The sequence below is a fragment of the Chlorocebus sabaeus genome, chromosome 18, assembly GCF_047675955.1.
Source record: "Chlorocebus sabaeus isolate Y175 chromosome 18, mChlSab1.0.hap1, whole genome shotgun sequence".
Lineage (NCBI taxonomy): Eukaryota > Metazoa > Chordata > Mammalia > Primates > Cercopithecidae > Chlorocebus > Chlorocebus sabaeus.
Window position 1 is genome coordinate 11,236,405 of NC_132921.1, and position 12,835 is coordinate 11,249,239.

Here is a 12,835-nt window from a genome sequence, read left to right on the forward strand (position 1 = left end):
TCTTAGAAAAAGGGAAGTGGCAGTATAATAGGATCATCCAAGGGAGAAGGTCAGCAGTAAGACATATGAATAAAGATCTCTGTGACATGAATAAGTTTAAGGAAAAGTGCTGTGCCTTGATATGCATATACAAATATCTCCATAAACCTTTTTAGTGCATAAAGGGCAACATTGCGCTAGCAAGTCCCACCTTTCGCCCTAAGGCGGTTTTCTCCTTTCTCAGTAAACAGAACATACAATCGGGTTTTACACCGAGATGTTCCATTGCCCAGGGACAGGCAGGAGACAGATGCTTTTCTCTATCTCAACTGCCAAGAGGCCTTCTTTCCTCTATACTATTCCTCCTCAGCACAGACCCTTCACTGGTGTCAGGCTGGGGGACGATCAGGTCTTTCCCTTCCCACGAGGCCATATTTCAGACTATCACATGGGGAGAAACCTTGGACAATACCTAGCTTTCCTAGGCAGAGGTCCCTGCGATCTTTGGCAGTGTATGTGTCCCTGGGTACTTGAGATTAAGAGAATGGTGATGACTTTTCATAAGCATACAGCCTTCAGGCACTTGTTTAACAAAGCACACCCTGCACAGCCCAAAATCTGTTAAACCTTGAGTCACCACAGCACATGTCTCTTACAAGGGGTAGGGTCACAGATTAACAGCATCTCAATACAGAACAAGATGGAATCTCTTATGTCTACTTCTTTCTATATAGACACAGTAACAGTCTGATCTTTCTTTTCCCCACAATAAATTTTTTTAAACTGACTTGCATTTTTATACAAACTGCAGAGTCTCATGTTAATTACAAAATATTGAGCAGGACATCAAAATACAGATTATATTGTTCAATTATTTAATTGTTAATTTGTATTTAATGGGGGTAATTTTGCTGTATATAATGTGTGTTGTCTAATAGGTGTAAATTGTAAGAGATGCAGGAGTGAATTATTTATTTTCTTAGTGCCATCCATCTGTCCATTTTAATTTCTAAATGAAAATGAATGATTGACTATTGAAATCAATATTTAACAAATATTTTTTAAAGAAGAAGATTCTAGATGCTATAGATTTATCTATAAATTTATTTTTTGTTTAGCCTCAGTTTTACACAATCTGCTTTTGTTTTATCATTTATTCTAGTTGGGAGAATAGAATTAATATATATTTGGCAAACTATGAAAAGACATTTAAAAAGCACTGAAACATTTTGCTTTAAATATTAGGAGATAAGAATAAGAAACATAGGAAGACTGCACAAGTTTTAATAATGTTCAAAAATTAGATTTCCTGCTCATTTCTAGCTCCATATATTTTAAACAAGTTTGTAGCCAAATTGTGATTCTGAGTCAAGTAAACACTGTAGCAGAAAGGTCATTTTGCAGAAATAATTGTATTTTAACTTTCTCCTCTCTGGGTGAGTTAATGTCATGATGCAGATGCCTTTCCTATTTAGATAAGAGAAGATAAAGGAAATTGTATTGTAATTTTAATATTTCCTTTGTCACTTTGAATAAAATCCATTAATGCCAGGGCTTTTACAGAGCTGTCCAATATGAACAGAGAATATAGCCAGGTTATTAACCAAATGTAATTGCCTGGTGATAACAGATCGTTGAGTCTCTATCTGACGCTTATTTAACTTCAGAAAGGCTATCAATGAGGACACCACATTTCAAGCGAGTGGGAAAATCATGCATGGACACTTTCAACAGAAAGGTGACACTTTAATAAAACAGTGCATATCAATTTTAGAATACCAAACTCCTACTGTAGTATTGTTTAAAAAGGAAAGAACTTCATACATTTGTTTGGTCCCCTGGTGTCAAAAGGCATGAGGTGACTGATAAGCCCAAACCTCAAATGCTATGTAGTATACATATCCAGAGACAAGTGGTCCTGATCATGGCAATCTGTCCAAACAATTCAGATGGTGCCTGTCATATACAACTCTGCGTGCGTGTATGTGTATGTCCCACATGTTCCTAGCAATGCAATACGCTAATTAGAACATTAGAAGATAAAAATATTGTTAACTGCTTTTATAAGTTGAATACTTAGGTTTTTTTTTCTTTTTTTTTTCCCAGATGAAGTCTTGTTCTATCGCTGAGGCTGAAGTGCAGGGACACGATCTCAGCTCACTGCAACCTACGCTTCCTGGGTTCAAGCAATTCCCTGCCTCAGGCTCCTGAATTGCTGGGATTACATGCTGGGCTAATTTTTGTAATTTTAGTAGAGACGGGTTTCACCCTCTTGGCCAGACTGGTCTTGAACTCCTGATCTTGCAATCCATCTGCCTCAGCCTCCCAAAGTGCTGAGATTACAGGTGTGAGCCACCGCACCCAGCCAGTTTTGCATTCTTCAATCCAGAGACGTTTGTATCCAAATATATGATTCATACATGGATTATTGGTGGGAGAGGGAATTCCCATTGGAGGGGTAGTAGTGGTAACAGGAACACATTGACTTTGACAGAAAGAAGCCTGAACTCAAACCCCAGGATATATAAAATGACTTTGTTTTTAGGTGACAGTTTTGAGGGCTTCTTGTGTGAAGCACCCCTCCGAACACATAATAGATTTTATCTCATGAGGTTAGGTAATCATTTGATCTTTCTGAGCATGTGTTTCCCCAGGTATAAATTAATGTGTAACAGTATATTAAGGGGAAAATTATCATGCATCCTACTCGACGTGGTTTCTCTTCTTTATATGTTTTATTCCTTTCATGAAAGAAGAGATTTAACCTGATCAGTCTCATGTGATGCACTAACTGAACCAAATTCCATATTTAATTGAGACACTATGCTTTTAGAGATTAGTTGATTTCTCATGCACTTGTGCCATCTCTTCCATTTATTATCTCTTTCTTACCGGCCAGGCATTGTAACTAGTACTGGATAAACTGTGATGGACAAAACAATGTGATTCTTGTTTCCATGCACCTTAGAGTTTGTCTCTTTCTCCCATCCAGCCAGATTGGTAAATTGACTCCTGGACTGTTCCTTTGGGAGAGACCTCATCAGTCATCTTTCTTCTCTCCATCACATTTAATAGAAGAAGCTGAAGTCCACTTCGTTATCATGTGTTCTTTTTACTATACATGGGTCCAGATTATGAAAAACAAACCTCAGGATCCTTACCTTTGGTGTGGTTTTGTTTAGATAAATATGAAGAAATAGCTTAATATACGTTTTATGCTTGAAATTGGCACATACACTTTTCTCAAGCAATAAAATTAAATGGACAATGATTTCTAAGCATTTGCTTATGAGAAGTTTTATTTCAAAATCATGTTACTTTTTTTTGAAATCCAATTTCAGATTGGTATATTATTTTCATTTTCTTTCCAGGAAAGATAATAGGGACTGGGCAGCATTTTTGTAGCCTAACAGCTTTATATTTGAACAAAAAGGAAAGTAGTTTCTGGTGATATCTAGCAAATTACTCCATAATCCTGTGCAGAAGTGTTTTCAAATCAGGAGTTAGTTGTGGCTTCCAGAACTGATAATAAATACTGTAACATTTTACAACCAGGTAAGGCAGAGCTATAAACCTACCTATTTTCAGAGGAAGTATCGCTCCTTCCTTTCCCGCAATCCTCTGGAGAGATGCACAGTCCAAACATAGAAGCAGAATGGTCTATGATGTCCACCCTCTGCTTCCAATTTCCTATCCACCCAACCACATGCCTTACAATTTCCCGGAGGCCACACTGAAACCATCTCTTGTCCTAATATCATGCCCTGAGCAGCATTATCCTCAGGAGTTTTCTAATGGTCCCCATCTTTTTGTTTACTCAAAACTTTTTTTTTTTTTTTTTTTTTTTTGAGACGGACTCTTGCTCTGTTGCCCAGGCTGGAGTGCAGTGGTGAGATGTCGGCTCACTGCGACCTCCACCTCGCCTCCCGGGTCCTGGTTCAAGCAATTCTCCTGCCACAGCCTCCAGAATAGCTGGGATTACAGGCACATACCACCAGGCCAAGCTAATTTTTGTAGTTTTAGTAGAGATGGAGTTTCACCATGTTGGCCAGGCTCGTCTTGAACTCCTGGTCTCGTGATTTGCCTGCCCCGGCCTCCAAAAGTGCTGGGATTACAGGCATGAGCCACCACGCCTGGCCTATTCAAAAGTTCTTGACTCAAATGCAGACATAAGCTCACATGTTCACACAAACTCTTCCTGAACTTGTTCATTGCAGGTTATATCATTCTGTCTCTAAATTCCTATAACACACATTCCGTGTATTTAACACGCAATTGCCTGGTGTTCTGTGGTGTCTCTTCTAATTTTGTCTTGTGTCTGCTGTGTTGTTATTGTATACATCAGTATATCATCTCCCATATACTATAAATAAAAATCCTTGAATTCTTCAAATAAGTGCTTAGAATATAGTGTGGTATTATTAATTGTAATTTTGAATTACTCATCCCAGCAACATATTTCCAAGTCTTTTGATAAAATGTCCTCATTATTTGTGTTCTGAATATCAGAGTCAGAGACAAGCTCACACAGGCAATATTGGGACAAAATTCATGCATACCTTTTCACTATTCATTAATATAAGTCCATAAAAGTTAATGCTAATTGAAAAGAGACAGTGGGCCAAATTATTCCTCATTTTTAGGATGAGGCATCTGAAGCTTAACATGTCACTTCTCCAAGTCATACAAGCAAAGAGGAAGCCAGGACTTAAACCCAAGTCAGATTTATTTCAAACTATTTGCCTCTCCTTGAAAATAGTTATTTAGGGAATAAATGTGTTGATTAGTAAAACATACAGCATAAAGTTTCCAGGGAACACATCAATCCACTAAGCCATTTGCCTCAAAATTATTACATTGTATGACATGAAAAAACATCTGACATAGCATCTAAAATGCAAGATAATTTTTACAATATTGGTTAAACCTACTGAATAGTGACATAGAAAACTATTATTAACTCTATTTCGTAGATGAGGAAACCAAGTAAGCAAACCTTCAAAGAAGGTGCCTACTTTGACTTCTAAGCCCGAGGTATTTCCATGATGCTACTCACTCTTTCTAAAAAATGTATGTAGTTCCTCTGTCTCAAATGTCTTTCTCCGATCGTGATCACCTAATTATTGACTCTTGCTATTGTTTTAATTAGTCTATTCCAAAATTCGAGTACTTCCAATGTGATAATATTAAGAGGTGAAGCTTTTAGCCGGTGACTAAGCGATGAGATCTTTTCCCTCAGGAATGGGATCAGGTGCCCTTATAAAAAGTACTTGGCAAGAGATTTTGACCCTCTCATCCTTCCACCTTCTCCCATGTGAGGAAACAAGGCTCTTTGCCTCTGGAGGATGAGGTTTCATCTTGGAAACAGAGAGACCAGATCCTCACTAGCCAAGTGCCTTGATCTTGAACTTCCCAGCCTCTGGAACTGTGAGACATAAATTTCTGTATTTTATAAATTATGCAGTCTGTTCTGTTACGGTGGCACAAACTGGTTGTGACACTTCCTCATTCCAATAAAGACCAACCAGCTATCACTTTTATTATGTAGGTTTTCCTGAATATTTACTCTGCAAGGAACAGTTTCATTTATTTTTATATTTCCAGCACAGAGTAATTTCTTAATGAACTCTTTAGCTTAAAGCTTATTTTGAAATTTCAGTGCATTTATTAAAGTTCACATTCCTTTATTTTAATTGTTATGTATTTATTTTTGTGGAAAAATCTTTCTTAATCACAACTTCCAAATTTGGATTAAGGCTCTTATTTCCCTTTAAACATTACTAACATTTTTTTCAGGAATATTTTTCCTTAGGGCGGAAAAAAAACACCAGCAGGAATTGGCATCACACCAAGTGGGCTGATACAGCAAGAATGCACCTGGCAAACTCAAATCATTTTCTTTTATCTGTGTAGGTTTTCCTCTGCAGAAGTTCATAATAGGTCACATAGTAGCTAGGGACCAAATACTTATGCTAATTAGATATTACTTCCTTAGTGTCTTATATCAACAATGTTGATTCTCTTGTAGATACGGAAGTCTTACACATCTTGCAGATACATATAATCTAAGTAAGCCTTCAATTTTATATATCTCTCTGTATGAATTCTCCCATCTGTAGAATTACAAAATAAATCTACACAAATGAGTCAATGGTTTGGTTAAATAGTCATAGGTAGTTGATTTTAAAATAGGAATACTCTTTTATAAATATGGAATTAAATTCAATAAGAGAACATAGAGACTTTAAAATACATTTATATGGCATCGTTTTAAAGTAAAAACCTTTAAGAACATTATTCATCATAACCACATAAAACAATCAAATATTTTTACCAGTTCTTGACTGAGATATAAGAGCAGTTTTTGTCCTCAAACTAATCAATGGCTAAGTAAAGTGTTTTGAGTGAATATAATGTCCTAGTAATTATGCTAAATATTATATATTTTACCCATTTCACTATCAAAATAATTTCATGTCATAGATGTGATATTCATATTATAATGAAGAAGACGCTAAAACTAACAACTTCCCCAAAGTCACATGTATTGTAACTAATATACCAAGTATGAACTCTCAAATCTATGCTGACTGTATGTTCTAAATTTAGTACAGATTATTGACACAATTAAGAGATTATTGGAATAATCTTTAGTGTTTTTATTATTATCATTCAGAGTTGATGAACACAAACACTGTAATTCTATAAGGTTTATTTTTTGGAAATATGACCTTTCAAATGGTTCCATGTAATGCAAATATAACACTCTCCCTCACATTTTTATTATTTATTTGATGGAGGAAGAACAAATGAAGTTAAGGATGTCTTCATTAAGAATACTAGTAAGAGTGCTGAAAGTAATATTGTGCAGCTTATAAAATAAGAAGCTAGGTGAAATCCAACGCTCAATTTTACAAATAACTTAATCATAATATACGTTTTAACATTTCCAAGCAGAAGTGAGTATAAAATAGTGGCTTAAAATTATTAAGTTTTTCAAAGGTATAGGGTTTTTTTGTTGTTGATGTTTTTGTGTTTTCTTGGTGTGTGTATGTGTGTTGATAACATTAAGAAAGACGTCACATTAGCACTGGAAATAGCAAGTTACTCTTTGCTATGGGGAAGACGAGAGGATTTGTATCTGGTCAGTGTGAAAGAATGTTGGCATATATTTTACTATCATACTACTGAAGAAAATGTATCAGCCAGTCATATTTGAAAAAAGCAAGCCAATCACTGGTTTATGTTCTTTAAAAATGTTAAATAATCCTTTAAATATTAAAGTTACTTATAGCTTCCATAAATAATACTTAAAAATTTCTCTGTTGGGAAAAAATACACTGATTTCTAGAAATTTTCTGTAAGAAAACATATACATTGATTTTAAACTGAATATGATTTAATATTTTTTGCTAAGTTCTGTTTTAAAAAATCTTATTTTAGGCAACGTCCTTCGTTAAAATGTTACCTTTAAACAAATAACATGTAAAAATGACATGAAGGCCGGGCGCGGTAGCTCACGCCTGTAATCCCAGCACTTTGGGCGGCCGAGGCGGGCGGATCACAAGGTCAGGAGATTAAGACCATCGTGGGTAACCCGGTGAAACCCCGTCTCTACTAAAAATACAAAAATTAGCCAGGCGTGGCGGTGCGCGCCTATAGTCCCAGCTGCTGGGGAGGCTGAGGCAGGAGAATGGCGTGAACTTGGGAGGTGGAGCTTGCAGTGAGCTGAGATCCGGCCACTGCACTCCAGCCTGGGCGACAGAGTGAGACTCTGTCTCAAAAAAAAGAAAAAAAAAAATGAAAAACATGAAATGTGAAATTTCAAAAATAAAAATAAATGTGATATAAATTAATACAAAACACCAAGAAATGATAATGCAAAAGATAATGTCATTTATTAAAAATTATTAATCCTAAACATGAAGTCTCTGCTGTTTATATTGTAATACTTAAAATTTCAAGCCATCCAATTATTATGCAATCTTAGTTTTGAAAGACTATATGAATTTTGTATGTGTAAATGTTGAATATACATTTTGTAGGTTTAAAAGCAAGGCCATAGGTAAGAACCTGAGCCTAATTTTTTAACTTGAGTGTCAGATCTATGACAGGAGATTTGCAATAATTAAATAACATCCTGAATCAAAAGGGCATTTTCTTATTTCAACAGTTACGATGTCACAGAGGCAACTGTTTTGTATACAAAATTGAGCATCAGACTTCCCACTATTCTTTTTCAAATATGGTGAAGTCTTTATATTGGAGCTCAGAATTATAGGTGACAAAGTGGACAGAAAAGGGTCTGTGGCGTATGGTAGACATGGATTTGAAAGCCAAGACCACAATGTTCCAATCATGTGAAACTGAACAAATTCCACTATAACCTTGATTTGCTCATCTACATAATAGTGAGAATAACACCACCCCACGAAACCCACTGAGCACAGTGGACAGCATATGAAAGCAGTTAATGAAGGTGGGCTACGTGTGCTACCGAGTGGCATTGTTCCATGTTGAGCCATCTTGCTGTAGGCGCACCTCCTATCTATGGCAGGTATCAAATGCATACCAAAGACTAACTTGGTCACCAGGCTTAATTCTTAGCATGAAACTCATTTTTTAAGCCTTGCTATAAAGATATTTTTTTCTAGGAGAATTGTATAAGTACATAGTGAGCTTTGTGCTCATATTTGGCAGTACACATGGACGTAACTTCCAAAATCAGCTGTGGGTTGGCTGAGCTCAGCATCCTGCTATCCCATAGGAAGGCAGAGGAATGAAAGCCACATTTACATGTTGGTTAAAAGTTGTACATACATGCAACCAAACACATTCAACTGTATTCCTCTTTTAAAGCAAAATATGAGCAGGTTTAAAATCATTCAAATCTTGTATAAACACGGTATGCCAAATGAAATTGTATAGGATAGCTACATTTCCAAACTGATAAAAAGGCCATAATTTAAAAATAAAAGAACCATGGTACCCCATATAACGTAGGCTAGAAAATGATAAAATCACAACAATAATTATTGAGACAATAATATAAATCATTAAACACACAGATAGTAAAACTCTCAATAATTGATTATAACTTTATCTAAATGCTTAGGTTATCTAAAATGAGGAAAATATTTGCATAGAAGGCAACATTACTTGACACTCATAATCTGCTAGTTAAGCTGAGAGGCTAGCAATGCCATAGAACAGAGAATAACAGAGCCAGGTGACAATCAGAAAATGCAGTCTTTAAGTTTTTCTATTCCACTTTCAAACTTTGAAGGGTCAGTCGTATAGCTGAAGGTATCATCTAAAGTAAGAAAAAAAAATTGGTAATTAGGTAGACAGAAATATCATGCTTTTCTTTATGGACATCATAAATCAAGTTAATGTAATTTTACTATAGCTTTAGCATATATGTGCTTACAGGAAAAAAAAACAAACAAACTATTATTCCCAGGTAGAAAGTATTCTCAGATGGAATCTTGTACAAATAACCCTAAGCGTATTGCTAAATATACATTAATTCATAATAATATATTTTGTAGATTAATATGCCTAATTTTGGATTTTAGTTCTTTCTGTAATCATATGTCAGATCAAAACATAATCTTCTTGCATATACAAACTGATTACTTGAACTTTCAAATGCATCATAAAGACAGGAGTAAAGTTATTAGTCGGAAGTGGGGCGTGAGGCCCTCCAGCAAATTTATGGTAGATTACAATGGAGCCACTTTGCTAGAAGAAATGCAAACACCATTACTAAGCTACGCATTTGGCATCTCTATTTTAGATGTCAAATGATGTACCAGTTTGATTTCACCTAAGCCTTCCCTGACATTGTGCAGTCTTTTTGATATCCCTCTTACATGCTAATACTACAATCTGAAAGTCCAAGAAGAAAAGGAAACAGGGAATTTAGGAAGGATACAGATGTGGGACTCAAAGATCTTCAAGAAAGAAAAAGAAAAAAGATTGGGATATAATTTGTGACAGCCAGTTTGTTTGTTTGTTTGTTTTGTTTCTGTGGGATAGAAACCAATAAAAAACAATGAAAAGAAAAAATAATATAATTTAATAATGCCAATATTTTGCCCATTTTTATCTATGGGTAAACAGTAAATGTTTTCACTTTCAATGGAAGAAAAATTCATTCAGATGTCACAAGGATTTAAAAATAACTTTAAGTAAATAGCATCTTTTGAAACACTTAGAGTGTTTAAGTCTTTCTGATAAGACTATATAATTTAGGAAAGGAAAATAAAACCGAGAAAGGGCTGAGTAGTAACTAATATGACTTATTCTGGAAGGTAAAGTAAGTGAGTTTATAAAAATTATAAATAGTATATTGTGTTCTAATGGGATGTCCACAAACTATTCCTGTCCTTGTCTTGATACTGGAGATGTGGATTCTTTACTTTTTATAGTTCTCTCTCTTCCCCTCCCCTGCCTTCCTCTCTTTTCTGAAAAATAGTTTCTGCATGCTCAGTCATGACAGAATATAATTTCCTGGCATATGGGAGCTTGTCTTCTAAAGAAATTAAACACATTGAGCAGACTCTCAACTATAATAATAATAATAATAAACTATCAGAAGTCTAACTGCAGTAATAAACCTAAGAAAACAGACAAAGCATATATTTCGAGTTCTTTTCCAGCTTAGCATATAAGTATTGGGAATAGTTTCTTGCTTCATGATTCTAAATATAAGCACCAATTCCCCTTACAGAAGAAGAAACATATTAAGAAAAAAATTAAACCTCACTTAAAAAAAATTTAGTGGTGGACATCTTACTACTCCTGCAATGAATGTTTTACCTCCGTTGAATTATGTAAATGCTTTCAGGGATTTGAAAATAATTATTTCAGTAAAAGAATGTAGAGCTCCTGAACTGGCATAATTTCCCACAAGAAAAATTAAATCAGAATTATGTAAGTACAGCGCTGCAAATCCAGCTGGCCCTAAGGCAATGCCTGGGAAGAGGGAGCATGCAGCATCCCGTAAAAATCTCCACTCAAGCTCTGCCTGTCCTCTGCAGTCGAACTTGTGTGATCATTTGGAGTAATACCACGAGGACATGAAGCATCCATGGTGTTGAAAAGGCATACAAATAAAAAGCAGTAGAATATTGCGGCAAGAACTCAAGCAGAGTAAGAAAATGAGGGGGAAGAAATACACTATATTAAAAGCAAGAGAGATTGGAAAGTATCTAACAAATTTAAGCTTGGTCTTTGGTGAAGCGAAGTGATTTATAGAGGAAAATACAAATCGTAGTGAGTAGTAGTGACCCTAGGATGCTAGACGAAATGTGTAGTCTCTACTTATCAAATTATTCATATGTTTGGAAATTTCTCCTTTCAAAGCAAAGATCCACAGGGAGGGTTTTTCGAAACCATTTGGATTTCCTAGTCAAACTATGGTTCTCAGCCATGAGATTCTTTATATTATTACAATTAATACTAACTACCAAGTAGGGGACCAAGTAGACTCAAGTCCCCTCATTTACTTTTTGTTTGTTTGTTTGTTTTTTGAGAAGGAGTCTCACACTGTCACCCAGGCTGGAGCGCAGTGGCACCATCTCGGCTCACTGCAACCTCCACCTCCTGCGCTCAAGTGATTCTCCTGCCTCAGCCTCCTGAGTAGCTGGGACTACAAGTGGCACCACCATGTCTGGCTAATTTTTGTATTTTTAGTAGAGATGGGGTTTCACCATGTTGGCCCTCTCCATGTTAACTCCTGAACTCAAGTGATCCACCCACCACGGCCTTCCAAACTGCTGGGATTAAAGGTGTGAGCCACCGGGCCCGGCCTTCGACTCCCGTCATTTTCTGCACTGTATCCGTACATTTCCTATTGAGGACTCAAAATTATGTAATTTTATTTATATTTTCATTTAATTTTTGCTTCACTACCCTCCCCAGTAGACACAATCACACCCAAATTTCAGTGGCCATTTCTGTCATGTCTACTGCGTCTTCAGAAATTGCACCATATTTGAAACAGAAAAAGGGACCACATACTTGTTTATTTAATGAATGCCAAATGATAGACCTAGGTCTAACATAAAGCAGAGGAAATTATCTTTTCTTGAGAGAATATTGGTAATTGGTAATATGTGCCATGACTTGTTAGCAGGTCCAACCTTCAGTTCAGTTTCCATTTTCTAAGAATTTCTCTTACGTTAATGAGAAATGAGAACAGACTTATATAAATATGGTTGTTTATAATAAGTTTAAAACAATAAAATAAGTTTAAAATAATACTTATAATATTTTAAAATATGAAAGGATAAAACTAAATGTTTAACAACAGGAAAGTAATTTTTAAAAATAGTATATTCATATCTTAACATATTATGAATCTATTAAATGGTGTTTTAAAATATTTGTAAAATATTAAACATACATTTTTGATGAAAAATGCTCAACTTTGCATAGACATCAAAATTGTGACTCTATAATATACATCGGCATATATTTAGTATATAAATATATATTATTTAGCATACTTATGAGACCATGGGTGCGTGTGCCTGTTCACAACAAAGTTGTGTAAGATACATTGTAGACATTATGAACTCTGGAGACAGACTACTAAAATGCCAATACTATTTCCACCTCTTAGCAAGTTACCTAAATCTCTTTTTCTTCAGATTCCTCCTTTGTGAAATGGCAAAAATATAAAGTTGATGGTGAAATTAGATGAGTTAGTTTTTGCTTAGACAAAATGTAGAGCAGAGAGTATTCCACAAGTCTTTATGATTATTTAAATACACACCTAACACTATATGTACAAAAAACATGTATACACACATGCAATCACAAAAATATGCAAAATAGAGCAAAATAT

At 35.4% G+C, this 12,835-nt stretch overlaps 1 protein-coding gene across 3 annotated transcripts in view; it reads right to left on the reverse strand.

Moving 5' to 3' along the window:
- Window positions 1-4,687: 4,687 nt before the first annotated feature.
- Window positions 4,688-12,835, reverse strand: part of CCDC102B (coiled-coil domain containing 102B) — a 300,046-nt gene continuing 291,898 nt past the window's right edge. For all 3 annotated transcript variants that reach the window (XM_008013825.3, XM_008013824.3, XM_008013822.3), the window contains one exon: window positions 4,688-9,292. In XM_008013825.3, the coding sequence (XP_008012016.3) occupies window position 9,292 (1 nt within the window). In that variant the 3' untranslated portion in view covers window positions 4,688-9,291. The remainder of the gene's footprint in view (window positions 9,293-12,835) is intronic.